At 50.1% G+C, this 17500-nt stretch overlaps 1 protein-coding gene across 3 annotated transcripts in view; it reads left to right on the forward strand.

Annotated features, from left to right (window-relative positions):
• LOC113813498 (uncharacterized) overlaps window positions 1–17500 on the forward strand; it is a 125566-nt gene that overhangs the window by 105682 nt on the left and 2384 nt on the right. For all 3 annotated transcript variants that reach the window (XM_070113755.1, XM_070113756.1, XM_070113757.1), the window contains 9 exons: window positions 12981–13339; window positions 13762–13875; window positions 14243–14416; window positions 14552–14733; window positions 14959–15081; window positions 15754–15824; window positions 16137–16240; window positions 16703–16844; window positions 17067–17500. The exon at window positions 17067–17500 is cut by the window's right edge and continues 2384 nt beyond it. In XM_070113755.1, the coding sequence (XP_069969856.1) occupies window positions 12981–13339; window positions 13762–13875; window positions 14243–14416; window positions 14552–14733; window positions 14959–15081; window positions 15754–15824; window positions 16137–16240; window positions 16703–16844; window positions 17067–17488 (1691 nt within the window). In that variant the 3' untranslated portion in view covers window positions 17489–17500. The remainder of the gene's footprint in view (window positions 1–12980; window positions 13340–13761; window positions 13876–14242; window positions 14417–14551; window positions 14734–14958; window positions 15082–15753; window positions 15825–16136; window positions 16241–16702; window positions 16845–17066) is intronic.

Raw genomic sequence — 17500 nt, forward strand, 5'->3', positions numbered from 1 at the left:
GGGAAGGTGGGGAAAAGAAATATGGGTAGGCGGAAGAAAGGGAAGAAATATGGAGAGTGGGAGAAGAGGGAGATAGATGAGAAGTATGGGGAGGAGAAAGGAAGGGAAAGAAATGGGTGGGGAGGGGGAAGGAGAGAAGAAATATGGGATGGGGAAGAAAGGGAAGAAATAGGGAAGGGAGAGGGGATATGGAAGGGAAGAAATATGGGGAGGGGGAAGGTGAGGAAAGAAATTAAGGGGAGAAGGGGAAGGAAGGGAAGAAATATGGAGAAGGAGAAAGAGGGAAATGATAAGAGATATGGGGAGGAGAAAGGAAGGAAGAAATTTGGGAGGGGAAAAGGGAAGAAATATGCGAAGGGGGAATTAGAGATAGCTGAGGATGAGGGGATGAAATTGGGGAGGGAGAAATAGAAGGAAGAAATGGGGGAGAGTAAAGAAATAAAGATGGATAAGAAAGATAGGAAACTAGGTGAGAGAGGAATGAGAGAGAGTGGAAGAACGACATGGAGGAAAGGGAGAAAGATGGGGAATGGGAAACAGAGGTGGATGGGAGGGAGAGAAGGGGAAGAGGAAGAGGAGACAGAGGAAGAGATGGATGAAGAGGAGGAGGGAAGGAAGGGGGAAATGTAGGTGAAGGAGACGAAAAAACAGAAAAGGAAATGAACAAGTGTGAAGAGATAAAGGAAAAGAAGGGAGAAGAGAAGAATAGAAAAGAGAGAGGGGGGAAATGGTAGAATGAGAACGAATGGACGAACAGGGGAAGAAGAGAGAGAAAAAAAGAGAACAGCATCAGACACAGAGATAGTTAAACAAAGAATATGATAAAGGCAGGTACATCTCACCACCTCCCCCCCCCCCTCCTCTCCCTCCGTCTCTCTCTCTCTCTCTCTCTCTCTCTCTCTCTCTCTCTCTCTCTCTCTCTCTCTCTCTCTCTCTCTCTCTCTCTCTCTCTCTCTCTCTCTCTCTCCTCTCCTCTCTCTCTCTCTCCCTGCCTCCCCTCCCTCCTTCCCTTCCCTTCCCTCCCTCCCTCCTCTCCCCCCCTCCCCCCTTCTCCCTCTCCCCCCATCCATCCCCTCTCCCTCTCTCCCTCCCCTCCCTCCCTCCCTCCTTCCCTCTCCCCCCCCCCCACCCCGTCCCCTCACCTGTCACTCATCCCAAATCACACCTGTCAGCCGGCGTTTGACAGCGAGCGACTGTTACACTTTAGCATTTTCTGGTATTTTCATCTGCCGTTGCGGTTTAGGTCTCTTTTGCCGTTAGGATGTCACTTTTACACACTGACTTCGAGACGGGAGATTACGCTCTCTCAGGATTAACATATATATGTGCATGTTGCGCTGTTTGCACCCACGCATCTCGCCCGCACGCCCGCACGCACGCACGCACGCACGCTCGCTCGCATTCATTTTGATAACTGACTGGCCAAATGTTTTTTTTTTACGTATCCGTTTACACATCCGAACACGTTGGGAGGCAGGGAGGGAGGTAGATAGATAGATAGATAGACTATTAGAAGGTAGGGAGGGAGTGAGGGAGGTAGGGGGGTTGGGAGGTTAAGAAGTAGGCAGGAAAAGTAGGTAAGGGAGGGGTGGAGGGACGGAAAGGGCGGGAGACGAGGGGGAATGAGGGAGAAGATAAGGGGAGTAAGGGAAAGGGAAGGAAAGGGGAAGTAAGGAGAGGAAGGAGGTGATGGATGGAGGAAGTGGGGAGGGGTGGGAAGAGTAGAGAGAGAAGGTCAAAGGAGAGGAGAAGACGAGAAAAGAGTGGGAGATAAACAAGATGAAGATACGAAGATAGAAATTGCTCGTTTTCGCTCTCGCTCTCTTCTCCGCTCCCCTCTCCTCTCCTCTCTCTGTGCGGCTTCCTATTATTTCCATTCGTCTACTCCACTGATCTCTCATCTCTTTCCATCCGCCCCCTCTCCCTTCTCCCTTCTTCCTCTCACTCCCTATCTCCCTCCCTCCTCTCCCTTTCTCCCTCCCCCTCTCCCTTCCTCCCCTCCTCATCTCTCATCTCTTTCACTTCTTTCCTAACTTCCTCCCTCCCTCATCTCTCATCTCTTTCACTTCTCTCTTCCCTTCCTCCTTATCTCCCTCTCTCCTACCCCCCTTCCCCCCTTCCCCTTCCCCCTCCCCCCTCTCCGGAAATCAGAGTCATTGCACTGTTTATGGATAACGAGGCTGTTAACAGGGCCTCTGCAGTCTTCCCCGGCCCCATCATCTAAGATTTATTGCTGTTATTATTATTAATTTTTTTTTTAAACGCTCATTCTGGCTTCGATTTTATTGGCGATCGAGGCCGGTGCGTTATCGCGATGGAGATGGAAAGTTTGGTGTTGGTTTTACGGTTATGGTTTATCGGTTTCAGGCTTGAGTCGGGGTAAGGGCTTTGGAGAGGTCCGTGGTGAAGGAATGATAATTAATAAATTATTTTTATTATTATTATTATTGTTGTTATTATTATTATTATTATTATTGTTAATTTACGACCATAAAGATGGAACCGGGAAAGAATGAAGTGTGTGCATGTGTGTGTGTGTGTGTGTGTGTGTGTGTGTGTGTGTGAGTGTGAAGGAGGAGGAGGAGAGAGGTAAAGAGAGAGAGAGAGACAGAGACAGAGAGAGAGAGAGAGAGAAGAAAGACACAGACAGACAGACAGACAGACAGACAGACAAACTAACAGAGCCAGGCACCCATCCCCGCGAGCCCCCATTACGCGTCTAGGAGGCAATGGAACTCGCCGTCACGATGACAAACGCACTCATGAAAGCGGCTCGCAAACGCCACCGGAAGTTTTATGATTATGATTATTATTATGATTATTATTGTAATTTAGTTCTCCGTTACTAGGGTTTTTTTGCGGCGAGGGAACAGTTGCGGCGACGAGAGTGAATTTGTCTGTTTGTCGTCCGCGATGGCAGGAGGGGAATTCTGGCTCGGAGTCGCGTAGTAAATCACGGAGAAAATGACAGTTGATTCATACTTCTTTCTTTTTTTTTCCTTCTTGTGTGAACATGTGGCGCTTAGCATTTACGGTGCTTGAGGAAAGTAAGGAAAAGAAAATAACAAGAGTAAACGGGGTTTCTGGAGAATAAAGAGAGGGAAAATAAGGAAAAGACGAAAACGGGAAAAAAATAAACAATGGCGCTTACCATCTACGTTGATTTTGGAAAGTAAAGAAAAAGGAAAATAAGAAAAAAAAACGAAAAAAGGAAAAGAATAAACATGAGTAGCCAATGGCGCTTACCATTTACGATACTCCAGGAAAATAAAGAAAAGTAAGATAAAGAAAAGACGAAAAAAGGATACTGGAAAGTAAATAAAGAGTAAAATAAGAAAAAAAAATGGAAAAAAATTAACAAGAGTAAACCATTTCGGTTCTCGGTTCACCACACCGCGTTAATCCCCGAAGAACAAGCAAAGCGTCGATCCCCGGCCCGCCACGCAGCATTAAATCCCCGAGAACAAACACAGCGACGCCCGCACGAAGGAAGATTCCAGACGAGGAGGACTAAACCGCCCATCACCGCCCGGGACTGATATCACGATCCATAAACACTTGGGAGCTCCTTCGCGAGACGCAATTTTACCCCCCTTCCTCCCTCCCTCCCTCCTCCTTCCTTCCCCAGCAGGAGGAGAAGGGGATTGAGGGACGCAGTTTTACCCTCCTCCCTTCCTTCCCCCCCAGCAGGAGGAGAAGGGGCTATCGGGACGCAGTTTTACCCCTCCTCCCTCCCTCCTCCTTCCTTCCCCAGTAGGAGGAGAAGGGGCTTGAGGGACGCAGTTTTACCCCTCCTCCCTCCTTCCTCCTTCCTTCCCCAGCAGGAGGAGAAGGGGCTTGAGGGACGCAGTTTTACCCCTCCTCCCTCCCTCCTCCTTCCCCAGCAGGAGGAGAAGGGGCTTGAGGGACGCAGTTTTACCCCTCCTCCCTTCCTCCTCCTTCCTTCCCCAACAGGAGGAGAAGGGGCTTGAGGGACGCAGTTTTACCCCTCCTCCCTCCCTCCTCCTTCCCCAGCAGGAGGAGAAGGGGCTTGAGGGACGCAGTTTTACCCCTCCTCCCTCCCTCCTCCTTCCTTCCCCAACAGGAGGAGAAGGGGCTTGAGGGACGCAGTTTTACCCCTCTTCCCTCCCCCCCCCCCCTTCCTTCCTTCCCCAGCAAGAGGAGAAGGGGCTTGAGGGACGCAGTTTTACCCCCTCCTTCCCTTCCTCCCTCCCCCTTCCTTCCTTCCCCAGCAGGAGGAGAAGGGGCTTGAGGGACGCAGTTTTACCCCTCCTCCCTCCCTCCTTCCTTCCTTCCCCAACAGGAGAAGAAGGCCTTTCGGGACGCAGTTTTGCCCCCCTCCCTTCCCCCCCACCAGGAGGAGAAGGGGCTATCGGGGCGCAGTTTTACCCCTCCTCCCTTCCCTCCTCCTCCCCCCCCTTCCTCCCCCCACCACCACCACTTTCGGGATTGAGGGTAAGGGCACGACAGCGCGCGGCCGATCCGTGGTTCCTGCGCCGGCGAGAAGAGGGGGCCTCGCTTCCCTCGCACGTCGGCGGGGATCGAGCCTGAGTTGGGGAGGCAGGCACAAGGGGAGGATGGGGGATTTCCTCCTCTTTTTCTTTTTCTTCTGTTTTTCTTTCTCTTTTTCTTTTTTCTTTTTTATACTTCTTTTTCTTCGTTTTATTTCATTTTTCTTCTGTTTCTTTTTTTTTTACTTATTCTATTTCTTTTTTTTACTTCTGTTTCTTCTTTTACTTCTTCTTCTTCATCTTGTTCTCGTCGTCATCATCGTCCTCCTCCTCCTCCTCCCCCTCCTCCTCCCCCTCCTCCTCCTCCCCCTCCTCCTCCCCCTCCTCCCTCCCTCTTCCTTCCTTCCCCAACAGGAGAAGGGCTATCGGGACGCAGTTTTACCCCCCTCCCTCCCCCCCCAGCAGGAGAAGAAAGCCTTTCGGGACGCAATTTTACCCCCCTTCCCCCCCACCAGGAGGAGAAGGGCTATCGGGACGCAATTTCACCCCTCTTCCCTCCTTCCTTCCTTCCATCCCCAGCAGGAGGAGAAGGGGCTATCGGGATTGAGGGTAAGGGCACGACAGCGCGCGGCCGATCCGTGGTTCCTGCGCCGGCGAGAGAGAGGAGGGGGCCTCGCTTCCCTCGCACGTCGGCGGGGATCGTGCCTGAGTTGGGGAGGCATGCACAAGGGAAAGAATGAACAAGAGTAACCAATGGCGCTTACCATTTACGATACTCCAGGAAAATAAAGAAAAGTAAGATAAGGAAAAGACGAAAAAAAAGGATACTGGAAAGTAAATAAAGAGTAAAATCAGAAAAAAGGGGAAAAAATTAACAAGAGTAGACCATTTCGGATCTCGGTTCACCACACCGCATGAATCCCCGAAGAACAAGCAAAGCGTCGATCCCCGGCCCGCCGCACCGCATTAAATCCCCGAGAACAAACGCAGCGACGCCGGCCCGAAGAAGGAAGATTCCAGACGAGGAGGACTAAACCGCCCATCACCGCCCGGGGCGAAATCACGATCCATAAACACTTGGGAGCTGCTTCGCGAGACGCAATTTTACCCCCCTTCCTCCCCTCCTCCTCCTTCCTTCTGCAGCAGGAGGAGAAGGGATTGAGGGACGCAATTTTACCCCTCCTCCCTATCCCCCTTCCTTCTCCCCCAGCAGGAGGAGAAGGGGCTTGAGGGACGCATTTTTACCCCTCCTCCCTCCCTCCCTCCTTCCTTCCCCAGCAGGAGGAGAAGGGCTATCGGGACGCAGTTTTACCCCTCCTCCCTCCCTCCCTCCTTCCTTCCCCAGCAGGAGGAGAAGGGGCTTGAGGGACGCAATTTTACCCCTCCTCCCTCCCTCCCTCCTTCCTTCCCCAGCAGGAGGAGAAGGGCTATCGGGACGCAATTTTACCCCCCCTCCTCCCTTCCTCCTCCTTCCTTTTTACCCCTCCTCCCTCCCTCCCCCTTCCTTCCCCAACAGGAGGAGAAGGGGCTATCGGGACGCAATTTTACCCCTCCTCCCTCCCTCCCTCCTTCCTTCCCCAGCAGGAGGAGAAGGGCTTGAGGGACGCAGTTTTACCCCTCCTCCCTCCCTCCCTCCTTCCTTCCCCAGCAGGAGGAGAAGGGGCTTGAGGGACGCAATTTTACCCCTCCTCCCTATCCCCCTTCCTTCTCCCCCAGCAGGAGGAGAAGGGGCTTGAGGGACGCATTTTTACCCCTCCTCCCTCCCTCCCTCCTTCCTTCCCCAGCAGGAGGAGAAGGGCTTGAGGGACGCAGTTTTACCCCTCCTCCCTCCCTCCCTCCTTCCTTCCCCAGCAGGAGGAGAAGGGGCTTGAGGGACGCAATTTTACCCCTCCTCCCTCCCTCCCTCCTCCCTCCTTCCCCAGCAGGAGGAGAAGGGCTATCGGGACGCAGTTTTACCCCTCCTCCCTCCCTCCTCCTTCCTTCCTTCCCCAGCAGGAGGAGAAGGGCTTGAGGGACGCAGTTTTACCCCTTCCTCCCTCCCTCCTTCCTTCCTTCCCCAGCAGGAGGAGAAGGGCTTGAGGGACGCAATTTTACCCCCTCCTCCTTCCCCAGCAGGAGGAGAAGGGGCTTGAGGGTCGCAGTTTTACCCCTCCTCCCTCCCTCTTCCTTCCCCAGCAGGAGGAGAAGGCCTTTCGGGACGCAATTTTACCCCTCCTCCCTCCCTCCTCCTTCCTTCCCCCCCAGCAGGAGGAGAAGGAGCTTGAGGGACGCAATTTTACCCCTCTTCCCTCCCTCCTCCTTCCTTCCCCAGCAGGAGGAGAAGGGCTATCGGGACGCAGTTTTACCCCTCCTCCCTCCCTCCTCCTTCCTTCCCCAGCAGGAGGAGAAGGGGCTTGAGGGACGCAGTTTTACCCCTCCTCCCTCCCCCTTCCTTCCTTCCCCAGCAGGAGGAGAAGGGCTTGAGGGACGCAGTTTTACCCCTCCTCCCTCCCCCTTCCTTCCTTCCCCAGCAGGAGGAGAAGGGCTTGAGGGACGCAGTTTTACCCCTCTTCCCTCCCTCCTCCTTCCTTCCCCAGCAGGAGGAGAAGGGCTATCGGGACGCAATTTCACCCCTCCTCCCTCCCTCCTCCTTCCTTCCCCCCCAGCAGGAGGAGAAGGAGCTTGAGGGACGCAGTTTTACCCCTCTTCCCTCCCTCCTCCTTCCTTCCCCAGCAGGAGGAGAAGGGGCTTGAGGGACGCAGTTTTACCCCTCCTCCCTCCCCCTTCCTTCCTTCCCCCCCAGCAGGAGGAGAAGGGCTATCGGGACTCAATTTTACCCCTCCTCCCTCCCTCCTCCTTCCTTCCCCAGCAGGAGGAGAAGGGTTTTCGGGATGCATTTTTAACCCTCCTCCCTCCCCCCCTTCCCCCCCACCACCACCACCAGGAGAAGGGGCGTGAGGGATTGGAGGGTGTAAGGGCACGACAGCGCGCGGCCGATCCGTGGTTCCTGCGCCGGCGAGAGAGAGGAGGGGGCCTCGCTTCCCTCCCTCGCACGTCGGCGGGGATCGTGCCCGAGTTGGGGAGGCAGGCACAAGGGGAGGATGGGGGATTTCCTCCATTTTTTTCTTTTTCTCCTTTTTTTGTTTTTCTTTTTTATACTTCTTTTCCTTCGTTTTATTTTATTTTTCTTCTTCTTCTGTTTCTTTTTTTACTTCTGTTTCTTCTTTTACTTCATCATCTTGTTCTCGTCGTCATCATTGTCCTCCTCCTCCTCTTCTCCCCCCCTCCTCCTCCTCCTCCTCTTCCCATTCCTCCTCCTCCTCCCATTCCTCCTCCTCCCATTCCTCCTCCTCCTCCTCCTCCTCCTCCTCCTCCTCCTCCTCCTCCTCCTCCTCCTCCTCCTCCTCCTCCTCCTCCTCCTCCTCCTCCTCCTCCACCTCCTGTTCGCCAAAGAGACGGGCCTCTTTCGCGGGACGTCCGGGCTGCGTGCGTGTCTCGATTTAATCCGCTTTGCAAAGATGGATTAGTTAGGGAAACGACAGCCTTCCTGCCGCCCACACTCTCTCGCCTGGGGATTCACTCAGCGGCCGCCCTCCCCCTCCCCCCCCCTAACCATCGCCTCCAAGCCCTCCTCCCCCAGCTAACCATCCCCTCCTAACTCCCTATAACTCCCTTTGTGTCTTACATCCCCCTACTTAATGCTTCCCCCTCCGCCCTTCCCCGCCCCCTCTCGCATTGCATCCCATCTTATCTTGTTTCCTTCCGTTCACCCTCTTCCTTCGCCTTCTCCCTCTCCTCCCTCTCCTCCCTCTCATCCTTCTCCCATCTTTTTATCTTGTTTCCTTCCGTTCACCCTCCTTCTCCTTCTCCTCCTTCCTTCTTCTTATCTCGTTTCCTTTCCGTTCACCCTCCTCCTCCCTCCCTCCCTCCCTCCCTCCCTCCCTCCCTCCCTCTCCTCCTCCAATCTTCTTATCTTGTTTCCTTCCGTTCACCCTCCTCCTCACTCTCTCCCTCTCCTCCTTCTCCCATCTTATCTCGTTTCCTTTCCGTTCACCCTCCTCCTCCTTCTCTCTCTCCCTCCCTTTCCTCCTCCAATCTTCTTATCTTGTTTCCTTCCGTTCACCCTCCTCCGTCTCCTTCTCCTCCTCCCTCTCTCATCTTCTTATCTTGTTTCCTTTCCGTTCACCCTCCTCCTCCATCCCTCCCTCCCTCTCCTCCTCCCATCTTCTTATCTCGTTTCCTTTCAGTTCACCCTCTTCCTCCTCCTCCCACTTTTTTATCTTGTTTCCTTCCATTCACCCTCCTCCCTCCCTCCCTCCCTCTCCTCCTCCAATCTTCTTATCTTGTTTCCTTCCGTTCACCCTCCCCCTCTCCTTCTCCTCCTCCCTCTCCCATCTTCTTATCTCGTTTCCTTCCGTTCACCCTCCTCCTTCCTCCCTCCCTCTCCTCCTCCAATCTTCTTATCTTGTTTCCTTTCCGTTCACTCCCCCCCCCCCTTCTTTCCTGGATTTCCGTGCTCACTGACCCCTCTTATCATCATGCCCTTACCCCTCTCTCTTTACCCAACTTGCCTTCCAACCCCCCTTATCCTACCCCCACCCCTTCCTATCCACTGCCCTACCCCCTCCTATCCACTGCTCCACCTCCTCCTATCCACTGCCCTACCCCCTCCTATCCACTGCTCCACCTCCTATCCACTGCCCTACCCCCTCCTATCCACTGCTCCACCTCCTCCTATCCACTGCTCCACCTCCTCCTATCCACTGCCCTACCCCCTCCTATCCACTGCTCCACCTCCTATCCACTGCCCTACCCCCTCCTATCCACTGCTCCACCTCCTCCTATCCACTGCCCTACCCCCTCCTATCCACTGCTCCACCTCCTATCCACTGCCCTACCCCCTCCTATCCACTGCTCCACCTCCTCCTATCCACTGCCCTACCCCCTCCTATCCACTGCTCCACCTCCTCCTATCCACTGCCCTACCCCCTCCTATCCACTGCTCCACCTCCTCCTATCCACTGTCCTACCCCCCTCCTATCCACTACCCTACCCCCCCTTCTATCCACTGCCCTACCCACACACCCTCCTATCCACTGCCCTACCCACACACCCTCCTATCCACTGCCCTACCCACATACCCTCCTATCCACTGCCCTACCCACACACCCTCCTATCCACTGCCCTACCACCCCCTCCTATCCACTACCCTACCCCCCCTTCTATCCACTGCCCTACCCACACACCCTCCTATCCACTGCCCTACCCACACACCCTCCTATCCACTGCCCTACCCACACACCCTCCTATCCACTGCCCTACCCACACACCCTCCTCCTCCTCCTCCTCCTCCTCCTCCTCCTCCTCCTCCTGTTGCCACCCCTCCCCTCCCCTCCTCCTCCTGTCGCCGCCCCCCCCCTCCTATCCACCGTCCTACCCACCCCCTCCCCTCCTCCTCCTGTTGCCACCCCCTCCCCTCCTCCTCCTCCTGTTGCCACCCCCTTCTCCCCCCCTCCTCACACTCCCCACCAAACATCGTGAAGACCCTGTTGGCTGTCGGTCGCCGCCCCCCACCCTCCTCCTCCTCCTCCTCCTCCTCCTCCTGTTGCCTCCTCCTCCTCCTCCTCCTGCTGCCTCCCCCTCCCCCTCCTCCTGTTGCCTCCTCCTCCTCCTCCTCGTCCCCTCCTCCTCCTCCTCCTCCTCCACCTCCTGTTGCCACCCCCTCCTCCTCCTGTCGCCGCCCCCCCCCTCCTGTCGCCGTCCCGCCTCCCCGGGGAAAATCGTTGTGGGAAAAATTCATCCCGGGTTTTTTTTTGAATCCTCGCCATTTTCTCCGTGAATCATCGAGGGCTGTTGGTCGCTCTCCCTCTCTTTCTTTCTTTGTTTCTTTCTTTGTTTCTTACTCTCTCTCCTTTTCTCTCTCTTTCTCCTTTTCTCTCTTTCTCCTTTTCTCTCTCTTTCTCCTTTTCTCTCTCTTTCTCCTTTTCTCTCTCTTTCTCCTTTTCTCTCTCTTTCTCCTTTTCTCTCTCTTTCTCTGTTTCTCTCTCCACTCTCTCTTTCTCTTTTTTTCTCCTTTTCTCTTTATTTTTCTCCTTTTCTCTCTCTTTCTAATTCTCCTTTTTCTCTCTCCACTCTCTCTTTCTTTTTCTCTTCTCTCTCCCTCTCCCTCTCTCCGCGGCGCTTCCGGTTCGAAGGGAGACGGAGAGGAAGGGAAGTGGTGGTCGGCGTCGTCGGGTCTTTCCTCTTTCGGGTTTTGTTTTGGCGGCGTCGGCTGGCACCGCCCGCTGCTGCCCGGTCGCGGTCACAGGACGGGGGTGGTTTCCGTTGACAGGGTGCGGGCATTTTAATTTGTTGAATTTCTTTTTTTAGATTTTTTATTATATATATATTTTTTATCTTTCTAGATTTTTCTTTTTTTAGATTTTTTTTTATTATTTTTTTATTTTTTATTTATTTTTTATTTTTTTATCTTTATAGATTTTTGTGTTGTTCCTCTGATCATCTCCATTAATGTGTTTGTTTGTTTGATGTCTCTGCTCTCCCCTCTGTTTTTTCTGTCCTGTCTGTCCTGGCTATCTCTCTGTCTGTTTGTGTCCTGTCTTATCTGTCTCTCTTCTCTCTCCCTCTCCCTCCTTCCCTCTCCCTCTCTCTCCCTCTCCCTCTCTCTCCCCCTCTCTCTCTCCCTCCCTCCCTCCCTCCCTCTCCCTCCTTACCTTTTCCTCTCCCTCTCCCTTCCTCCCTCCCCCTCTCCCCCCCTCCCTGTTCCTCCTTCCCTCCCCCTCTCCCTCCTTCTCTGTTCCTCCTTCCCTCCCCCTCTCCCTCCCTCCCTGTTCCTCCCTCCCTCCCCCTCCCCTCCCCCTCCTTTTTTATTAATGCACATTCTTTTCTCATCCGCGCCATTCCTCTGACTCGTCCTTCTTCCCGGTCTCTCTTTTTCCCCTTTCGTGGACCTCGCAATTTCGCTTTCCTTCCGCATTTACTCTCGGCATTTCACCGGGCTGCCTTTCCGGGGCTCTTGTCATTTATTTTTTTTGTGCCCCGATCTCTCGCCCTGGCACGGTGCCTTTCCCGCGCTCTCTGGCACTTGCTCCGCGTCCAGGGGTCTTGTTTCGTGCCCTCGTTGTGCCCGCGTAGCCTTGTCTCCGCGTAGCCTTGGCTCATGATAGTCTGCTTTGGCTCCGCGCGTGGGAGGACGTCTCGGATGTGCGAAGGGGGATTTGTTTGTTTCCGGATGGACGCTTGGGCGGGCGCGCGCGTGTGCCAGGCTGACGGACTGGGATGCGGAGACACATGCGCGTGCACACACATACACGCAAACGCATGCACGCAAGCACGCACGCACGCACGCACACACTTAAACGCACGCACACACACTTAAACGCACGCACACACACTTAAACGCACGCAACGAACGGACGCACACACACACGCACGCACACATCCAGCCGCGTTATTTTGCTTCTCAACCCCCTCTCTTCTTAAGCCTGATGCATACCGACGTTCAAGCCACGGAAGGGTCTTGCCTCGCAGTCGGAAACGCGCTACCCCTTTCCCCCCCCCCCCCCCTCCCCCTCCTCCCCTCCCTCCTCCACCTCCTCCTCTCCCTCCTCCTCCTCCTCTCCCTCCACCTCCCCCTCCGCGCATTTCTCACGTCCTCCGGTCGCGGGCGTGACCTTGTCCTAGTCCGGGAGTGACAGTGGAGTAATCCGGCAGTGACAGGCGGTGGAGGAATGGGCGCGTTAAGGAGGTTCTGACGGGCGGGGTGGGCGGGCGGTTGAGGTGGAGGTTTGTACGTTATGTTTTTTTTTGTTTATTTATTTGTTTATTATTTATTTATTTGTTATTTTATTTTTTTATTTTTTATTTTTTTATTATTATTTATTTTTATTTTTATTATTATTATTTTTTTTTTTTTTGGGGGGGGGTATTTCTGTCGTTTACAGATCCTTGTGTCTCTGTCTGTCTGTCTATCGGTCTATTTATCATTTTGTGTATATATATCTGTTTATCTATCTATCTACCTACCTGTGTCTCTCTGTCTGTCTGTTTATCTGTATCCTATATATATATATATCTACCTATTAATATATGTATGTGTGTATGCATGGATCTACCTGGTTATCGATCTATCTATAACGTTTAAGCAGGTAAAGAATGTTCGTATGACGGAGACAGTTGGAGATAAAAATGAGAAATAAGAAAGAAGGGTCAAAGAAAGAAGGTAAGAAAAAGAAGGGTCAGAGAAAGGAAGGAAGAAAAAGAAGGGTCAGAGAAAGTGAGGAAGAATAAGAAGGGTCAGAGAAAGAAAGGAAGAAAAAGAAGGGTCAGAGAAAGAAAGGAAGAAAAGGAAGGGCCAGAGAAAGAAAGAAAGAAAAAAAGGGTTAGAGAAGGAAAGGAAGAAAAGGAAGGGCCAGAGAAAGAAAGAAAGAAAAAAAAAGGGTCAGAGAAAGAAAGGAAGACAAAGCGAGGCTCGAATGATTCCTCGCAGTGTGCCACGCGCTTCTTGAGACGTCTGGGCGAGCTCCTGTTGACTCTTCTCTCTCGTTCCAGGCATGATGCGGCTGTGCTGCCTTGGTCGACGCCCCGGGGGCCGGCGCGCCCTGGTGGGTCTCATCACGGGGGCGGCGCTGTCCCTCCTGGCGCTGGCCCTCACGCCGCACCCCGCCCCCTTCTCACCCCGCGCCCCCCCGCACGTCCTTCGCAGGATCCACCAAGAGGAGGACGACTACACGGCCCCGAAGCCCCTGGCGGCGGGGCCCTCGGCGGGCGGGGGGGCCTCCCGGGGGGAGCTGCCCCCCGAGGAGACTCCGAGGGGCGCCCCCGCGGAGACCCCTGCGGCGGCGGCGGCGGCCCCGGGGGCGTTCAACCTGCCCGTGCTGGAGCATCCGGAGGCGGGCAGAGACGCTAAGGTGCGTGCGCGCGTCTTGACGTGTACACACGCGTGAGCAGGGACATGCTCATGTACACATACAAACATTTATACATATGTATTATTTGTACATGTATACATGTGCATGCACATGTATACAAGTGCACATATATGTATATGTACATGTTACATACAAGTATACATATATACACCCATGTATACATGTGTTAGTATAGCATATTAGTATTAGTATACATGTATACATACACTGTATACATACATGTATACATATATCGTATACATACATCTGTATGTACATACATACATGCATACTCGCACATACATACACGCATACACACAAATGTACACACATGTATTTATACAAACCAGTGTGTACACATATATGTACACACACACTTGGTCGCTGAAGGGCTAACCCCCTCCCTCCCTCCCCACCCGCAGGACACCGGCGTAGGACACGTGCAGGAGGTGGTGAGGCCCGGGGGGGAGCACCGCCAGAGAGCTCCTGCAGGAGGGGGCTCCAGCGCGCAGGATCCCGTGGCACGATTTGCGCAGGTGAGTTGGTCTTCGGGCTGGCACTCTTGAGGGTTGTGGCTCTATTTGTTGGTGCATTTTAAAGTTGTCTGTTTGTTGTTGTTGTTCTGTATATCTTTTATGTAATGCTTTCCTCCTCCCCTTTACCCCATTTTCCCGTCTTCTCCTATATTTTTTCTCCTCATTCTCCTCATTTCTCTCTCTCTTCATCATTTATCTCCTACTTTCCATTCTTTTCTTTTTCCGTCTCTTTCCCATTCTTCCTCCTCTTATTCCTTATTTCTCTATCTCCCTCATTTCTCTTTCTTTTATCCCTGTGTCTCACTCATTTCTCCTACTCCCGTGTCTTCCTCCTTTCTCCTTATTGACCCCATCTCCGCATTCCAAGGATGCCATGGATGTGCCCCGTACCAAGGAGAAGGCAGCAGAGCACGTCATGAAGGCACAGGAAACTGCCCTGACAGCCCTGCAACATGGCTACAAGTTAACGGCAGGGCAAAAGAAGCTCATAGATCGCATGTCACCGAAGGAGAAGAAGGAAATGGAACAGCGAGTCACGAAAGTAAGCTTGGGTTTATATTCGTGGCCCTCTCATGCTCACTTGTTATCTTTATCTCCTCACCATAAATCCTTTTGATGAATATCTGAGTATGTTTCTTTTAAAAAAATATGGTAAAACACACTTCAACCCCCTCAGCTACGAGCTATGCAAGAGAAGGCTTACATCGAACAGTTACGAGCGAAGAACCAGGTGGTGGCACGACCCGGTGGAGGCGAGGAGCTGGTCTCCACCCCCCAGAAGACTGTCCGATTCCCTATTTCGCTGAAGAAGACAATGCCAACAGCTTGGCTTCCGCAGTATAAAATTTTCCATAACTTGTAAGGATTATTATCTGTGTGTTTTTTTAAGGAATATTTATTTTAAGTTAATTGAAAACTTACATTTTTTTGTTGGTCAGTATGCTTATACCTACATCAGCAATTTATAATTGGAATATATAATTTTTGTGAGGTAATTAGATGTAGATCAAACAATTTTTCACTTTGCCTTCCATGGGTGTTCTTTCCATAATAAGCACTTCCTAACAAAGAATTACCTTGCAGGACCCACTACCCATGGGCAAACCACAGGGCCTGTGCCAACTACAGCAACTCCTTCAGACCACCAGAGTCCTTACCTACCAGAGCTCTTGCCTCTTTCCCATCTTCTGGCAATACGTGGATTAGGTTTGTAAATGGCTGAATGTGGATGTTACTTGGACATAAATAATGCTCAGGCTGATATGCATTGTTCCTGGGAGAGATTTAAAATTGTGTGCCACCTTCAATAAGATGTAGACACAATATGAATATTGGCTGTTGCAATATATTAAGTGCTGTGCATTACATGATTATCAGTGTATGTTACAAAATATGAAATGCATTTGAAGTTTGAAAGTATCAGGAAAAGTTGTGATAAGGAAACAAAGAAACATTTAGGCTGTAATACAAAAGTGAAATTCATTCATACAATAAAGAAATGAGCAGTATCTAACTGCATTAGCAGTATTTAGTAATAAAACATCTGGTTTTGCAAATGTAGTTTTAGTTAGTGTAACAGTTTGCAAAACAATGTTGAATGTTTTAAACAAATAAATGTGCTTGATATCAAAGGTCAAGCAGTACTATGGTAAAGTATTGTGATGAGAGGGGGACAAAGTTTTTAAAGTTTCAGTGGTCTTATAAAAAAGCTTTTACAGTGCATTTCATTTCAAGTGATTTCATACCATAAGGAGGATGTAACCTTGTCCAAAGATATGTTTCTAAAAATGACTGTTCCTTTCAGTATTCTCACAAAATATAAACCATGAGAATGACATGTTTAGAAGATTATATGATCTTAATTTTGTACTCTAACAGGTATTTGATTGAGGGAGCAACAGGCATCTTTACCGGATCCCTTTATGATGACAGCTCACTGATAAGAAAAGGTAATGTAACCATAGTTTTCTCTGTATTTTTATATTTGTTTCATGATATTACTATTGTCCTTGTAATCTCTGAGAACACTTTTTTATTAGAAGTTAAATATCAAAAGGATTATTTTTTTCTATTTTTTATTATTATTATTATTTTCATTTTTAGTTTTTTTATTGTGTTTTAGATTTAATTTGTAATATAACTATGGCACTAGAATAATAGAACAGAGATGCAATATAATCATTGCAGGGAGACAGACACTTCAAAAGTAAAAAATGCTGAGGAACATTATACAGTATTTACATTGCAAGTATCTATTCTAGGAATGTATGGTGAAGGTGTTATGTACAACTCCGGCATGACAATTCTGCAAAAAAGCCATGGATACACAACAGGAGATGCTATGAAACTACCACATGAGCAGAGGGTAAGAAATTACACTTTTATATCTGAAGAATAATAACACGAGACAAAGGATATAATTTTAATCATATCCTGATACTTTTGATATATATTTTTACTATATATTTTGTATGGAACTGTAAGTATGCATAATATATACATATATAGAAAATTGCTTTGAACATGGATGATCTTGGAGGTGTTGACCTAGATAATGGTGCAATTTATCACAAGGAGACTAAGGTCATATATTACATAATGTGGCACTTTATTAGATTAAATAACATTAATATGACCATTTTCATAATTATTTCATTTACTTGAATTTTCAGTACCACTATATGAAAATGAAGCCAGTTTCAAAGGAAATTGCAAGGGATTATAAATTAGGAAAACAAACAAACTTGCAAGTGTTTTCATACTAAGTAGAAATGACCCCAGACTGCTTAATTAAATCATCTACTATAAAATAATTTTCTCTCTTCAGATAAACCAGAATCACATGGATGAGTTGAGTCATCAGGGTGTGTTGATCATCCGCAATCCATTCAAAGCTCTCATATCCCACCGGCACTTGGATGTTGGTGGCCACACGGGTTATGCTCCCAAGGCACACTTTGTAGGAAAAGGTATAAAGCTTTGTTCAAGTTTCCGTTGGTTTGTGCTAGTATTTTGTTTTTATTTGGACTGAGGAAAAAAGTATGTTCATGATGAATTGAGCAAATTTTGGCTGTCTTTATGAGGTTGATATAATTGTGCAAAATTAAATCAACCTTCATTTATTTGGTATATGATTTGTAGTCTGACTTGGATGTCTCCAATTATTATTTCTTTTCTTTTCTTTTTAATAGGCTGGGCAGAGTTTGTTTCCTTGAAGATTCAGTTGTGGAGAGACTTCTATATGGACTGGCTGACGCATAGCAAACCAGAGGATATTCACATAATACATTACGAGCACCTCAAGCAGAACCCAGTAGAAGAAATGAGAAAAGTAATACAGTACTTAAAACTTGTCGAGAACTCAGATCGTCTCTATTGTCTTGGTCAGCACACTGATGGCCTTTTTAAGAGGAAGCCATCCAAAAATGTGCCTCTAGACCTTAACCCATATACTCGTGAACTGAAAGATCTCATCTATGAAGCCATCGATGAACTTAATAATATCCTTCAAGAAAAGGGCAAAGAACAACTACCCCTTGATGTCTATGAACTTTATGATCGCCATGAGGCAGAAGTTGCGAGGTACCTTAGAGCACATTCAAAGAATAGCTAATTGTGGCTAAAT

This window comes from Penaeus vannamei, chromosome 34 (assembly GCF_042767895.1).
Source record: "Penaeus vannamei isolate JL-2024 chromosome 34, ASM4276789v1, whole genome shotgun sequence".
In the NCBI taxonomy this organism is placed as follows: domain Eukaryota; kingdom Metazoa; phylum Arthropoda; class Malacostraca; order Decapoda; family Penaeidae; genus Penaeus; species Penaeus vannamei.